The sequence below is a fragment of the Nanorana parkeri genome, unplaced genomic scaffold, assembly GCF_000935625.1.
Source record: "Nanorana parkeri isolate BGI_ZX_2015 unplaced genomic scaffold, ASM93562v1 scaffold24, whole genome shotgun sequence".
Taxonomy (NCBI): domain Eukaryota; kingdom Metazoa; phylum Chordata; class Amphibia; order Anura; family Dicroglossidae; genus Nanorana; species Nanorana parkeri.
The window spans coordinates 2,902,366-2,919,406 of record NW_017306292.1 but is presented as its reverse complement, the minus strand read 5'-3'; the positions used below and the strand labels follow the sequence as shown (position 1 = coordinate 2,919,406).

Sequence of the window (17,041 nt, the reverse complement as noted above, 5' to 3'; positions counted from 1 at the left end):
ACAATAATACACTTCTCAACGTTACACCACTACCCCCCGCACACAAAAAATAATACACTCCTCCCATTATAAGCCCTCCAGACACATAAAATAATATACTCCCCCCTTATTAACACCCCCACACACAATATCATATACTCCCCCCTTATAATTCCCCCCGCACACAAAAAATAATACACTCCCCCCGTTATAAGCCCCCACACACAGATAAAATAATATACTCCCCCTTATTAACACCCCCACACACATAAAATAATATTTGCCTGACATGTCTGCGGGTCACATAGTACCGGCTCGCGGGCCGGAGTTGGCCTGCGGACCGGTACTTGGGAGACCCAAATTTCCACTCACCCTCACTTTATTTTTACTCGCCAAATGCGAGCAGGCGAGTGGAAATTTTGAGCCCTGATATACTGTATATTTTATACAAACATCTATTACACGAGCACTATAGGATAGCTAAAAAGATAGCAGAGCTGCTTGCTTTGAGTCACAGCTTGTCTGATTGAAATTTCGGACAGACATCTAATAGAGCAGGGGTGGGAAACTTCAGTCCTCCTGCTCTGCTTTAACTACAAATTCCAACATGCCTCTGCCTCTGGGAGTTATGCTTGCAACTGCCAGTCTTGCAATGCCTCATGGGACTTGTAATTCCACAACAGCTGGAGGGCCAGAGTTGCCCATCCCTGTAATAGAGGATGGCCAACTGCTGATGATTCAGTGAGCTGTGTAAACAAGAGGTTTCTTTTAAAATGTTAAAAGGAACTTAAAGTGCCACTACTACAGGCACAACAGCATGAGGAAATTAGCAATATGCAATACCGTACATTTGTCTGATTTAAATAAATAGAGAAATACATTTTGTACAGAGCCATAATACAAATCTTTTAAGTTGTACTATACTCTTTTTCGTAAAACTGTTTTGTAGCTAAAATATGACATTAGATCTACACATTTCCTTAGCTGCTTCCATAACAAAAGCAACATCTACATGCCATAAATATACATCCTATGTCCAAGAAATGGGTCGCACGCAGTGTGTTGAGGTAGCAGCCAGCCAGACTCTGTGAAATCCCACTCTGGGATATATGTAAGTATTCATGGGAGACACATGCTCTTTTTGTAATAGTAATATTTTGACACAGCACAGGAAAATGCTTATAAGCACGCCTGAATAGCACAAAATGATGATGCTTTCTTTGATTGCTGTTTGCATATGTAAAGAAGTATAGAAACAGCAGGCAAAATAACCTAGCACAAAAGGGTAATTTTATTAATTTCCTATAATTAAGCATAATTTTGCCCACCTCTTCATTAGGTGGTGATCTAGTGTTATTGTGGGGGTATAGATTCTCTCTCAGCATACTTAGACTTCATGTACCTCTCAGCATGCCATGCACCACAAATCTTGCTATTTCTGTCTTTCCCTACCGAAGGAGATTGAGTCACCGTGCATATATTAAACTATACTTCTGTACATCAGGCAGTGAGACTAATTTTTAGTAGAAATATCTTCAGTATGGAAGTGTTTACCCATTTACCCATCTGCAAAAACTCATATGCAACCTTCCTAATATGAAAATGCCACTACATAGCTAATTTATTGTAGAAGAGTAAATTAAAGTGTATCAAAACCCCCATTTTTTCAGCTTTGGATGGGATTTGAAAGAGTGAGAACTCCTGGCAGGTTTTTATTCCTAATGTAGAAAAGAATCAACATACCAGAGTGACCATTTTTTGAAGTTCCATATCAGTACAAAACACCAATGTTTCGAGGGTACGTGGGTCCCATTTATCAAGGCGACAAGTAGACATAAATGACCGTAGCCTTGTGGAAAATGATATACACATACATGCAATCACATCAGAGATAAGTGTGTGAACAGCAGGACTACTTCTCTATTAACCACAATGCCAAGACCAGGACATTCCATCTACTGAAAGATGTATATCAAAACATACAGCGTGTGCTGGTTACTACTTTTGGCTTTATATTATAAGAAAATGTAATAATAATATAAAGCCAGTTATACAGAATTGGCTGTAGCTGTGCCACACTGTGTTCTGGTCTGCAGTCTGGACATGTGCTCATTCTATTTTGACCACTAGGGGGATACAAGTCTTAGCAATGGCACGATAAATATTAATTTCATTATTCAATGTCTTTTTTTTATATTATAAATGTTATAATATTAAAAAAAAGACATTGAATAATGAAATTAATATTTATCGTGCCATTGCTAACGAAGACTTGTATCCCCCTAGTGGGGAAAATAGATTATCACATGCCCAGACTCCAGTACAGTGTATTATTGTATAGTGTGGAACAGCTGTAGCCAATTCTGCATACCTGGCTTTATATTATAAAGTTCTTATAATATAAAGCCAGGTATGCAGAATTGGATATAGCTGTGCCACACTACAGAGTGTTCATGTTCTTCATAATATTAAGAAACTGACCTAAAATCATGATTTTGTATTGCTTTAGAAAAAATGTGACCTGTCCCTTTAAGAAAAAGTATCGGTAATTGGTATCGGCGAGTACTTGGGAAAAAGTATCGGTACTCTTACTCGGCCTTAAAAAAGTGGTATCGGTGCATCCCTAATTAAAACTACAAATGGAGTAGATCATGCATATATGCCAAAGCTCTCACCACAAAATGTAAACAAATATTTAAAAAACATCCGGGGGTCCCCCTCCCGATCCATACCACAGCCTTCAGGTCTGTTAGGAAAGTTAGGAGGGACCCCTGAGTTAAAAATAAAAAATATTTATGTGGGGTCCCCCCTCCCAAAAGTCATGCCAGGCATTTTAGGTCTGGTAAGGATTTTAAGCGGGAACCACACCCCCCAAAAACAGGAGGAAAAAACATGGGGTCCCTCCTAAAATTCCCAACCAGACCCTTAATCTGAGCAGAGGGCTGGAAAGGGAGAGGACGAGCGAGTGCCCCTCCTCCCTGTACCCTACCAGGCCACCTGCCCTTGGCATTGGGAGGATGCCTTTCCAGTGGTCCCCCTGGAAAAACACCTTGTCCACATGCTGATGAGGACAAGGGCCTCTTCCGCCACAACCCTGATCCGGGGGTTGTGGGGGTCTGCAGGCAGGCAGGCTTATTTGCATCGGGGTACTTCCTTTAATAAAGGGGGCACCCAGATGCTGCCCCCTCTTGTGAATGAGTAAGGGGTACTTGTACCCCTTACTCATTCTCTAAAGGGTTAATATAAATAAAGAGCCCACACTTTAAGAAAAAATCTTTTAATTGAAAAATAATAAAAGTTTTTGACAATTCCTTTAATAAAAAAATAAAAATGAAAAAAAAAGAATCCAAGGGTCAATCTCGACGTCTAGTGTTGTCCACGATGACGACGACTCGTTGAAATAAAAAAAACCTGATGCCCTCCGACCCGTCCGCACACAATGAATGAAAGTTTGACAGATGCCGGACAAATGTAAACAGATAGGCGGAGCTAGCTCGCTACGTCCGTTGTACGACTGAAATCAGCTGTACTCGGTTGAAGTAAAAAGCCGAACCTCGTTCAGCTCCATTCACTTCGGCTCAGTTTTTCACTCGGTTGCCTTTGGCAGCTCAGTGAATAACCCTCTTAGTCACAGACTATAAAAGTAATGCTTTTTGTCTTGTTCAAGTTGCTAATGCATGTACAGTTAATTAAATTACCATCAATTATTAAATTAAAATTCAATCTAATTCTTTAAAGTAAGGCTGTACTTTAGAATATACATTTCTGCAGTATGCACTGTAACTGCAGACCAGCAAATTTGTCTTTTTTCCTGTGTGCCTTTTAGAACTGTTATCAAAGCATAGGGCTGTTATAAACATAGCATTATTTACATCAAATAATACATAGGATACACTGTAATTGCAGTTCAGGAATGTGGAGAGCAAGGAAGGGAACTGTACCATATTCCACTTAATGTAATTGATTTTAATTTAATACTTTTAGTGTCGGATCCAAAAAATTATGATCTCCATGCTGCATTGCAGTCTTGTAATCAACATAGAAATAGATCACAAACTGCTGGGAGAGTGCAGCCTCTTCAGTAGATGTTTAGAGAGCACATGTCTATAGACCAGGACTGAGGACAAAGAAAACATAAATTCTTTTAAAATTGCATTCTGCTTTTTTTACGGTTTACTAGCTAACATCACGTGGGGTGGATCGATTGGCAAAACTTACACAGGGACTGTCTTCTTTAAACAGTTTGTGAATTGCTTCTATAGTATTTAAATAAAGTTGACAATATAATCCTTTGTACTCAATACTTTGTTCTCTATTATCTTCTTTTTTGTTTTACTGTTTATACTGAAAAATCTTGATTTATAAATAAAGAATTTAAAAAATAAATAAAGTTTACAACCATATTACTAATAGAGAGATTAAACCAAAAAATGGTATGTAGAAAAAATGCCTCCCTTGTTGTTCTTAATCCTGGTCTGCATTTGGAATGCAGATTGCAACAAGCTTAACGTAAAGAATTCCAAGTTTACACTGACCTGGGCCTGCAAGAAAAGAAAGGATCAGACAGTAGTTTTCAATAGCCTTTTAAATTAAACATGGCAACATCCATAATAGTTTTATAACGTCTAGAATAAAGTCTCTCTAATTTTACATTACTGAATATTGGCATTATACTTAACACTGTTTTTACTGCTTGGTTTGGTGTGGATTTTCCTACTAATATTGAAAGTATATAAGGAAAATATAAATGCCACTGACCACTGAGTATAACATTATGTAGAATAAGTTGCAGTTGGTGGGGGTGCCCTCCGCACACCTTTCAGCAGTCCCGGCCAATAAACAAAAGTGGTGCTTGCAGTAACTAACACGGATGGCACCGTGTAAAACACAAAGTTGAGGAAATGGGTCACTAGCACTCCAAAAAGTTAAAATGAATAAGTCCTTTTTATTTGACAATTGTGTCACGACAATCAAAAAGAGCCGTTTCGGGGCCACGCAGGGTCCCTTCTTCAAGGCAAAAGATGTGTCACAATTGTCCAATAAAAAGGACTTATTCATTTTAACTTTTTGGAGTGCTGGTGACCTATTTCCTCAATATTATGTAGAATAAGACATTAAAAAAACTCAATACACAGCTGAAATACATATACAGTATGTGAACTGATATACCGCTGTCCTAGCACAGCCAAGTCTTGGACCCCACCTGGTCAAGGACTTATCATAGTGTGTGATTGGTTAATAAAGAAACAGCAGCTCACTAATAAAGTCATCCTTGTCTTTTCCCCTCATGTATGCACCATGCAATACAATTGGGTCCTGATTGGCTCAGTGCTAACGTGTGATCTCCCAGACTTAGTGCTGCTGTACAGGGCTAATGAGCTAATAACAAGACAGGTTTACAGTATGTATTTATGCTAGCTGAGTGTAAAAAAATAAATTCAAATAGAATCTTGCTTTGTTCATTCTGGGAAGAATGGCAGACCCTTTTGATAGGGCACCCACAACCCACTGAAACTCACTGTCGCTGCATTCCCCCACTACTCCTTTATTGCGCAGAAGTGCTAAGAAATACCCAGTATTTCTAGGTACAGGGGAGCATCCGACCTTCTCCTTTCCTTTCTAGGATGACGTGCTTGAGCCTGAATGGCCTTTCGGCAAGCCTGTCATGCAATGGAGGGGAGAAGGTCATTAACTTTGTGTAAGATCTGACACAGACCTACGTGGAGCTTACACAGGAGAACAGAATGGTGGGGGAGCACGGGGAAGGCAAGTATATAAACAACCAGTGACAGGATGTTTTAAAAACACATGATTGGTTTTAATGGTGTTTGTTTATATCTACCTGTAATTCAGTGTTGTTAATTCACAGCCCAATCCCAGATACAAAAATTCACCCTGATAGAATAAGACAGCACAACCCAGTCTCTGCGGGAAATTAGGTGTGTCCAGGAATTTTCAATAACAGTGGAAAATAAATATATTTGTAAAATCTTTTTACACAACACCTGTATCATAGTGCATTCCCTGACACACAGCATTAAGCGCTGGACTCTGGGAAGCAGAGGGAAGTCTGCAGGTGCTCTATATGCAAAAGTACTGGGCTGTCTTGGAGCTCTGAGGGTGGATAGGATGAGCAGGGGGTGCTTTCAACTGAGCCCAAAATTTAGTTAGCGAGAATATATTCCTTGGTCCGTTCAGGGGATAGGTTCTCATGAAAATTCTACCCTCTACCAACTAATACTCATGATTATCATGCTCTCATCACTCAGTTGCAGCTCTTGGGGAATATCTGATGCTTCTCCCCTTCCACGCAGAATGCAGTGCTATTGCCATAGTTTTCAATTAGAGTCATGTGAGGGAGGGAAGGAAGTCAGTAACCAACATTGATCTTACACTGGGTTTGAACTTTCAGCTCTGAAGGAGGCAGGGGAGCATGGGGAAGGTGAGTACAGCAAGTTCCAACTAGTGTTGTCAGCAATACTTTTTGTACTACTTTGCGTATCCTCCACGCCTCTCTGTTCATCATTTCATACATAAATTGATTATTTTCACAGTAACACAATGCTGCTGCCCTCACTTCTGAGAGCTTGCCCACAATTTTTATGTAGGCAAAGGGCTTTTGGGAGATGTTGTTCTGGGGGTGTGCCTACATCATTAAGAACCGACCTCCCACCAGCTTCCACTGAAATAATTTTGCAAGCCTTGTGTTAAGGTCACAGGGGGAAATAAACCTGTTTCTTGCTACAGGAACAAGGTAAAAAAAAAACAATAGTGGGACATGCTCGAGAAGGGAGAGTAGGCTTTGGGGGTTAATTGGGGTAATGCCTTGACATACATTTTAAAGACATTTTGAAGAAAAGTCCTTAAGTGTTGTTCATTAATATGACCAGGTGTAGCTATATGTGTAGGCCATAGTTAACTTCTTGTTTATCTACTGTATGTTCTCCCAAATATTGATCCCTCCCTGTGTGATAATAGAGAGTACATTTCTGATACTGAACTGAGATGGGTTGCCTGACAATTACTTTATAATAATTAGTTATATATATTTCTGCTTTGGAATGAAAAGTATTCTAGAATTTAAAAAAAAAACTGGGAAATTACTGACAGCAGTTTAATATATAGTAATTATATCAGCCTTTTTGGGTCTCTTTTCGATTGGTTACAGAAAAAAGAATAATTATCCCCCACTAGAGATCTCAAAAAGGGTTAATCACACTATCAATTTTGCAGTATAAATTTATACCGTATAGAAAAAAAAATGTTTTAAAGAAAATCCCCCCTGTATGTACTTTAGCCATGACTGGTAGGGAATGTGTGTGTTTTAAATTTATATGTTTGTTGTTTGATTTTTTTTTTCTTTTTTTCATGTTCTTTCTTTTCTTTTTTTTGGATTAAAAAAAAAAATTCTATGTGATTGTTAATAAATGTATACTTTTCTACAAAAATGATAGCGTGATTAACCCTTTTTGGAATCTCTAGTAGGGGATGATTATTCTTTTTGTCTGTTCTAGAATTTGACTCCTAAACTAGCAAATATACAATATCAAAAAATGCTGTTTATTTTACAGAGTAAATTTTAGTTGCTGTCGACATTGATTTTACTTTTTTTTTTCTTCACAGATGCCTACACAACTTCAGAAGTGACATATGTATGGACACGCAATGCCACAGAGTCAGTTGTTGTAGCACCGGATGGCTCGAGATTGAATCAGTATGTCCTCTTAGGACATTTAGTTGGTAAAGAAACCATTAAGTCAAGCACAGGTTAGTTAAATTGTTTTAATCATAGTAATTCAATTTTATTTGTGTTCTGTAAAATATATTAGATTTAAATAATCAAATCAAACAGTTTTGAGTCTGGAGCAGCTGTGGTTTCTCAACGATGGAAATGGCAGAAATAACTTTTGCAGTTTGTTGTCCCTTTTTGGGCCTAAAAGCAGTGCTTTATAGATTTAAGGGTCTATTCACTAAGCTGCCAAAGGATCTAGCCGTAGCTTTGGCTGATCCTTTGGCTAGCTTCGGCCCCCAGGACCGAAGGGCTGCTGTACAGGCTATTCACTATAGCCCGTACAGCTCCCGAAGTCGGCCGTGCGGCTCTGTCGAGCCGAAGGCATATGCTTCGGCTAGACTGAGCTGAGGTGAAAGCCTGCTACTGCCTGCTGGGCGGAGCCAGCCGTCATCTCACGTGTTCAATAGCTAGTTTGCTATTGGCTATTGCAATGTGAAATAGCCAATAGGAATCTAGCTATGCATTCCTATGGTGATTTTTTTTTATTCTGACGGCAGCTGAACCACCCAGCGAATATAAAACAGTTGGAGCTGTCACTGCTAGCTCTGCCCAATAGTTTTCTATTTTATTTTTTACTACTTTTTTTTACTGTTTTTCTATTCTGCTCGGTACCACAGAGGCACCGAGCACAATAGCCGAGCCGAATAGTCAAGCTCGGCGGCATTCGGCTATTCACTCACTGCTGTTCGGCATCTATGAGAATAGGCCGAACAGCAGCCAGTAGCCTGTCGGAGGTTCGGGTTAGCCGGTCCAGATGTTGGATCGGCTGAGTCAAACTCCTTCTGCACTTCGGGTCGGCCGAACATGCTGAGCATGTTCGGCTGACCCAAAGCCGCACGAAGCAATTTATTTTCACAGTAACACAATGCTGCTGCCCTCACTTCTGAGAGCTTGCCCACAATTTTTATGTAGGCAAAGGGCTTTTGGGAGATGTTGTTCTGGGGGTGTGCCTACATCATTAAGAACCGACCTCCCACCAGCTTCCACTGAAATAATTTTGCAAGCCTTGTGTTAAGGTCACAGGGGGAAATAAACCTGTTTCTTGCTACAGGAACAAGGTAAAAAAAAAACAATAGTGGGACATGCTCGAGAAGGGAGAGTAGGCTTTGGGGGTTAATTGGGGTAATGCCTTGACATACATTTTAAAGACATTTTGAAGAAAAGTCCTTAAGTGTTGTTCATTAATATGACCAGGTGTAGCTATATGTGTAGGCCATAGTTAACTTCTTGTTTATCTACTGTATGTTCTCCCAAATATTGATCCCTCCCTGTGTGATAATAGAGAGTACATTTCTGATACTGAACTGAGATGGGTTGCCTGACAATTACTTTATAATAATTAGTTATATATATTTCTGCTTTGGAATGAAAAGTATTCTAGAATTTAAAAAAAAAACTGGGAAATTACTGACAGCAGTTTAATATATAGTAATTATATCAGCCTTTTTGGGTCTCTTTTCGATTGGTTACAGAAAAAAGAATAATTATCCCCCACTAGAGATCTCAAAAAGGGTTAATCACACTATCAATTTTGCAGTATAAATTTATACCGTATAGAAAAAAAAATGTTTTAAAGAAAATCCCCCCTGTATGTACTTTAGCCATGACTGGTAGGGAATGTGTGTGTTTTAAATTTATATGTTTGTTGTTTGATTTTTTTTTTCTTTTTTTCATGTTCTTTCTTTTCTTTTTTTTGGATTAAAAAAAAAAATTCTATGTGATTGTTAATAAATGTATACTTTTCTACAAAAATGATAGCGTGATTAACCCTTTTTGGAATCTCTAGTAGGGGATGATTATTCTTTTTGTCTGTTCTAGAATTTGACTCCTAAACTAGCAAATATACAATATCAAAAAATGCTGTTTATTTTACAGAGTAAATTTTAGTTGCTGTCGACATTGATTTTACTTTTTTTTTTCTTCACAGATGCCTACACAACTTCAGAAGTGCCATATGTATGGACACGCAATGCCACAGAGTCAGTTGTTGTAGCACCGGATGGCTCGAGATTGAATCAGTATGTCCTCTTAGGACATTTAGTTGGTAAAGAAACCATTAAGTCAAGCACAGGTTAGTTAAATTGTTTTAATCATAGTAATTCAATTTTATTTGTGTTCTGTAAAATATATTAGATTTAAATAATCAAATCAAACAGTTTTGAGTCTGGAGCAGCTGTGGTTTCTCAACGATGGAAATGGCAGAAATAACTTTTGCAGTTTGTTGTCCCTTTTTGGGCCTAAAAGCAGTGCTTTATAGATTTAAGGGTCTATTCACTAAGCTGCCAAAGGATCTAGCCGTAGCTTTGGCTGATCCTTTGGCTAGCTTCGGCCCCCAGGACCGAAGGGCTGCTGTACAGGCTATTCACTATAGCCCGTACAGCTCCCGAAGTCGGCCGTGCGGCTCTGTCGAGCCGAAGGCATATGCTTCGGCTAGACTGAGCTGAGGTGAAAGCCTGCTACTGCCTGCTGGGCGGAGCCAGCCGTCATCTCACGTGTTCAATAGCTAGTTTGCTATTGGCTATTGCAATGTGAAATAGCCAATAGGAATCTAGCTATGCATTCCTATGGTGATTTTTTTTTATTCTGACGGCAGCTGAACCACCCAGCGAATATAAAACAGTTGGAGCTGTCACTGCTAGCTCTGCCCAATAGTTTTCTATTTTATTTTTTACTACTTTTTTTTACTGTTTTTCTATTCTGCTCGGTACCACAGAGGCACCGAGCACAATAGCCGAGCCGAATAGTCAAGCTCGGCGGCATTCGGCTATTCACTCACTGCTGTTCGGCATCTATGAGAATAGGCCGAACAGCAGCCAGTAGCCTGTCGGAGGTTCGGGTTAGCCGGTCCAGATGTTGGATCGGCTGAGTCAAACTCCTTCTGCACTTCGGGTCGGCCGAACATGCTGAGCATGTTCGGCTGACCCAAAGCCGCACGAAGCAAGCCGATGTACGGCTGATTTCAACAGCCAATAGGAATCTAGCTATGCATTCCTATGGTGATTTGTTTTTTTTATTCTGACGGCAGCTGAACCGCCCGGCCAATATAAAAAAGTTGGGCGGAGCTAGCTGTCACTGCTAGCTCTGCCCAATAGTTTTCTATTTAATTTTTTACTACTTTTCTTACTGTTTTTCTATTCTGCTCGGTACCACAGAGGTACTGAACAGAGGTACCCTCCCCCGTCCGTTCTGCCAGTCAGCGCTGGCAGATTGGAGCGGGGAGAGGGGAATCCAGCCCTCCCCCTGTCACGGCAGAGAGCAGTGACAGGATCGAGAGGTGAGCGAACCTGGTATGTGTTCGCTCACCTCCCGATCTACTGAGCCGACCTGTGACAGTCTCATTGTCACAGGTTGGCTAGAACTATGAGGTGAGTGGAAATCACTCACCTCATAGTTCTCCTTTAAACCATGTGGCAGAATTGTGATCCATTTATGGGGTTACCTTTAAATAAGCCTGATTTTTATGATCATTTTCTTTTTCATATTAATTTTCCTTACCAAATAATTTGTATTACCTCAGAGAGAGAGAGTGATGGTGCATCCTGCACTCTTTTGAATGCCCTTTTATTCAGTAATCCATGCTATATACTGTGGACAGTGTGAAATTAATTCTCATTTGGAATGCTTCTGTCTGGCAGGAGAATACACAGTTATGACAACACATTTTCACTTGAAGCGAAAAATTGGTTATTTTGTGATTCAGACCTATCTCCCTTGCATCATGACCGTCATCTTGTCTCAGGTGTCATTCTGGTTGAATAGGGAATCTGTGCCTGCAAGAACAGTCTTTGGTGAGTACAATCTGCAATGGACACATTTTATTAAACTGGAGAAAGGATTAGGACATGCAGAGTGCAAGCAAGAATAATATATTTGGGTTTGCAGTCAAACATGCTGCTGGAATGTTTAAGTTAATTAAAATAATTGTTTCATGGAAAACAAAACTGAACAACAATGACATCAACACATGCTCTAAGGGTTGAACTCAATGGACTTGTGTCTTTTTTCAACCTGGCTATCTATGTAATTATGCTGAAATATTTTGAATACTTTTGTTATATTTTATTTGTCTTTAATGGACATTTCTTTTCTTTTGTTTCTCAAAATGATGTATTTGATCTACAATAGTATTCGTCTGCACAAAGCTTTCGCTTGTTCAGAGGTTGTAATCTCTGTATTTTTTCCACCGTATGACATGTACTTTGATACTTGGTCAGATCTCCCAAGCTATCTGTGAGGATTAACAAGCCACAAAGTGATTGGCAGTAGACCCCTCTATGGAAAAAAAAACTGAATTATGTGCAGAGGACATATAAATTAATAAGGAGCATGAAGAACCTTAGCTATGAGGAGAGATTGTCTAAATTAAATGTTATCTCCCTGACAAAATGCTGTTAACGGTGAATATAGTCACCATTACGAAAGATACGGGGACTCTCTTTGTCCCTGGAAGAGAAGAGGTATAACCTCCAGATACAGAAAGGTCTATCTATATTAAGAGCTATGAAAATATGAAAGAGACTTCCACAGGAGCTAATTCTAGCCAACTCTGTAGATTGTTTCTAAAAAGGCTGGTCCTGTTACTAAATCTACAAAATATAACTAGAAATAACATTGCATAATGTCTATCCATGGAGTATTTGATTGCCTTAGGGAATCAGGAAGTAATTTTTTTGTGATGGATTAAATTACACAATACTTGATGAGAGTTTATTGCCTTCCTCTGGATCAACTGCATCCTTAGAATGGAGATTTTGAATGTATTTACTCTTGACTTCAGGTTGAACTCAATGAACATGTGTTTTTTCAATCTGACCAACTTTGTAACTTTGTAGGACTCAATGACTAGTCACAGGAGACCTACATCCATTAACAAAGTAAAAGATCTAAATAATAATTAAGGCACAAGCTCCTAATATTTGACCTGCCCCTCATACAATATTAAAGCTGAAATCCAGGCACTTAGTAGTATGTCTTAACATGTTCCATCTCCTCCAAATTGATTTTAACATTTGCCCTTTCATAGCTTGAAGGCACCTATATCCTCTTGGGAACTGATTACCCATAGCCTTTTGTCTATATACTGGGTGCCTGGTCCCCTTACCATTATCCTGTGGCTCTAAATAATTACCCTACTGTAGGCAGTGCTGATGTGGTGACCAACACTGCCTGCAGTAAGAGGGTTCCTTGGTGTCAGATGCTGGCGGGTTATAATAAACCCTGCCGTGTCTCATTCCGTCCAACTGTGGCCCACCCCAGATGCTGCAGCAATGATGGAAAATTCCTGTTTCCGTGCTACTACACACTCAACCCACCTGCCTTTCTGCAGTACTGCCACCGATTCCCAGAAGTTTACTCCCACAGGGTACAGATCATTTAACACTGTAGTGATTTGAACAGGTAGAAAAAGAATAATATCTTTACTTCGAAGTCAGGAGCTGAAAATGTGTTTTAATAACTGTTCCGGGGATAGGCTGTGAGATTTTATATAAAGTTTCTGTTTCCCAGAGTTCAGCTGTTGCAGGCAATAAAATGACAGGTGATGAAATGGCCTTGCTAATGCATTTGTTGAAATTCGTCGTCAAGTCTCCTATCAGCGACTGGGAGCAATAGCCAGCCTGCTATTTGCTATTTTAAATTGCAGCAGCCAATAGCAGGTTGGCTATTGCGTCCGCCCACTGCCTGCTGTCGATCAGCAGAGGAGGACCTGAAGGAGAACTTTCTCCTTCAGTTCCCTCCTCTGCTGATTGACAGCAGGCAGCGTGTGGGCTTGTGAGCCCCCCACCCATGTGATAACAATGAGGTAAAAAATAAAGTTAAATTAAGGTAAAAATACCCCCCAAAAAAGTTAAAGTCCCCCAACCCCACGAGCACGTGCATACTAACGGAAACACAAGTCAGATGCACCTACGTAGAAAACCGACCATTGCATTACACATGTCAGGCATTTTCGCATGTGCCGGAGTGAGAGCAATATTTCTCAGGCCAATATTCATAGCTAATTCTAAACTGATGACCGGGATTTTATAATAAATAAATATACATATATATATATATACACACTATATTGCCAAAGGTATTGGTACACCCCTCCAAATCATTGGATTCAGGTGTTTCAATCACCTCCATGGCTACAGGTGTATAAGATCAAGCACCTAGGCATGCAGACTGCATCTACAAACAGAATCTCAGAACCTCAGTGAATTCAAGTGTGGTACCTTGATAGGTTGCCACCAGTGCAATAAGTCCATCTGTGAAATTTTCTTGCTACTAAATATTCCACGGTCAGCTGTTAGTGGTATTATAACAAAGTGGAAGCAACTGGGAACAGCAGCAACTCAACCACAAAGTAGTAGGCCACGTAAAATGACAGAGCAGGGTGAGCGCATGCTGAAGCGCACAGTGCTCAGAAGTCACGAACTGTCTGCAGAGTCAATAGCTACAGACCTCCAAACTTTGTGTGGCCTTCAGATTGGCACAACAGAAGAGAACTTAATGGAATGGGTTTCCATGGCCGAGCAGCTGCATCCAAGCCTTACATCACCGAATGCAATGCAAAGCATTGGATGGAGTGGTGTAAAAGCACGCTGCCACTGGACTCTAGAGAAGTGGATACATGTTCTCTGGAGTGACAAATCACGCTTCTCTGTCTTGCAATCCGATGGACGTGTCTGGGTTTGCATTGTGCCAATGTAAAGTTTGGTGAAGGGGGGATTATGGTGTGGGGTTGTTTTTCAGGGGTTGGGCTTGACCCCTTAGTTCCAGTGAAGGGAATTCTTAAAGCATCAGCATACCAAGACATTTTGGACAATTTCATGCTCCCACCTTTTGTGGGAACCATTTGGGGATGGCCCTTTCCTGTTCCAACATGACTGCGCACCAGTGCACGAAGCAAGGTCCATAAAGACATGGATAAGCGAGTGTGTGGGGGGGAGGATCTTGACTGCCCTGCACAGAGTCCTGTTAGTGGCAAGCATAATTTTCGGTTTCGGCCATAACATTCTGCTCTGGGATGTGCATTGTCATAACATTAATTTCAATGGCATCTCAAACGCCCCTCCCGAATGCCGTGTAATCACCTGCACTGGAACGTGCGGTACTGCAATGCCCTGTCTTCCGGTGTGAATGCAAAAACATGTGCTTTATGTTTGTAACACTCTATTTCTTTTTTTTATTTTAAATAAATTATGGTATTTTTTTTATCCAATTAATAGATTAATCGAAAAAATAATCGGCCAACTAATCGATTATGAAAATAATCACTAGTTGCAGCCATAATCATGTCCTGGGCAACCCGATCTGCCCGTGTATAGGCAGCTCTAGAATGCTTATAATTCTCCTGAGGAAAATTTACTTCTGTGCTGTTATTATTTACTTTTTGTCCTTGGACAGGTCTAAAGTGTTTTATATCTAGATAGAATGTATTGAATATCGTGTCAATAGATTTTGCCTTCAGAGTTGGCAAACATGCTATTCAGAATGAAACAATTACTCAAATCAGCACTTTCTTATTGAGCAGAATCCACCATGTGAATCAATGTAAAAGATGTGCATGTCTCTCCCTGACCTGGAGAGGTACATTGGAACAATCTGTGACCACCAGCTGCCAGGCTTACTCGAGCTTAACGGCAAAGTCATTTGTCGTATCTGATAGTTGATAAAGGGATGTAAATATAGTGAGTTACAAATTGTTTTAAGATGTTGGAAATGTGTCATGTTAAATTGCAAAAATGCATTGTTTTTCTTTTTGGATGTACAGATCGGTCGAACCTCCTATAAAAAATGAGGATATTAAAACTCCCAGCTCCCTCTATGGGCATAAAAAAGCACACGAACTACGACTTTGTTTTTTATTCTGTTTTAAGGTTTATTTAGCATGTTGAAATCATGATATACGAGTTATTTTGGACTTTATTCCTGAGGTCTGTTAGTCATTGGCATTTATGAGTTTGCTTGTTCGATCCTTTCAAAATTAGCCCTGTGATAAAATCCTGTTCCTGTATTGAGAATAGTTCAATAACTGTACTTTAGATTAGGTGTGGACATAATTTTGGGTTTGAATGTGGAGATGACATCACTACTCTAAGAGGGTACTCACAAAGCTGCCAAAGGCAGCCAAGTGAATAACCCACCCGAAGTGAAGTGAGCCAAACGGCGTTCAGCTATTCACTTCAGGCTTGTACGGCTGATTTCAGGGATCCCCCCCTCCTTTCTCCGTTCCTCCAGCACTGACTGGAGGGACGGATGGGGAGGGGTCTGGCAAAGCTGGCTCTGCCTCTAGAAAGGAAGCACCAACTGTCAATTAGGCAGCGGGGTGGAACCTGACAGTATTGTTGGGATTTGTCCTGGGAGCAGCGCGGCTCGGTGCTGTCAGCATATAGCAAGCAATTGCCCCCTATATGCTGAGTTTTAGGGCACGGGAGTAGATTAGTAAATGTCCTCCTGTGACCCCAAAATATAACTATGGTCAAAAAGGTCTATTTACAACAATGTGGTCTTCAAACTGTTCATAACATATCACAGTGCTTAAATACTGTAGAATGGCCTTGAATCTACCACCTGCTGGATGCAAGTAGCAAACATGAACAATGCATATCCATTTTTTAAAATGACATGTTTATCCTGTATGCTGTTTTTCAAATTCAGTTGGATGCTATGGGCACTCGACATTATATTTTTACACCACCTTACAGAATATGCCAGCAAATATTCTTATTGTTTTTTTATAATTTAGGATCATTATAAAAACCCACACATTTGGTGCTTGGGCAAACAACACGTTCCCATTGCGGCCTTGCATTCTTCTGAGTTTGCATTTTTGTATACATCTGGTATTTTGTGTTTGTTTTCCTTTGGTTAGTGTGTGCAGAATTTACTATATATTACTGTTGATTGTGTGCACTGATAAGAAGTTCCAGAGGTTGCCTTCAAGTTGACAATGAAATCTCTCACCCCACATTAAGATTCCTCCCATGTTTTGACTGTTATTGGAGATGTTGTCCAGACAGTGAAAAAGCAAAAAAGTGTTTGTTTCACTTATTGAAATGTATTCTTGAAAGCTCTAGAGATGTTCCAGTGCCATCCCTCAGGGAGATGTGTCAGGATAAATAATAATATCCAAAGAGTTTATTTCATACCACATGTACTGCAAAGATCATGAGAAGAAAAAAATAACAGACACTTTACATATTTAAAATCAGCCTAAAGCTTTCTTTAAATTAGATACAAAATAGCAAGCACATTTCCTAATCAAAAGCTTTGCTTAACTGCCAC

At 39.9% G+C, this 17,041-nt stretch overlaps 1 protein-coding gene across 1 annotated transcript in view; it reads left to right on the top strand.

The window, feature by feature from the left end:
* The window catches only part of LOC108793691 (gamma-aminobutyric acid receptor subunit alpha-2-like), a 134,553-nt gene that overhangs the window by 99,172 nt on the left and 18,340 nt on the right, over positions 1 to 17,041 (top strand). Inside the window, exons 6-7 of the mRNA XM_018564706.1 lie at positions 7,603 to 7,746; positions 11,407 to 11,559. Of these exons, the coding sequence (XP_018420208.1) occupies positions 7,603 to 7,746; positions 11,407 to 11,559 (297 nt within the window). The remainder of the gene's footprint in view (positions 1 to 7,602; positions 7,747 to 11,406; positions 11,560 to 17,041) is intronic.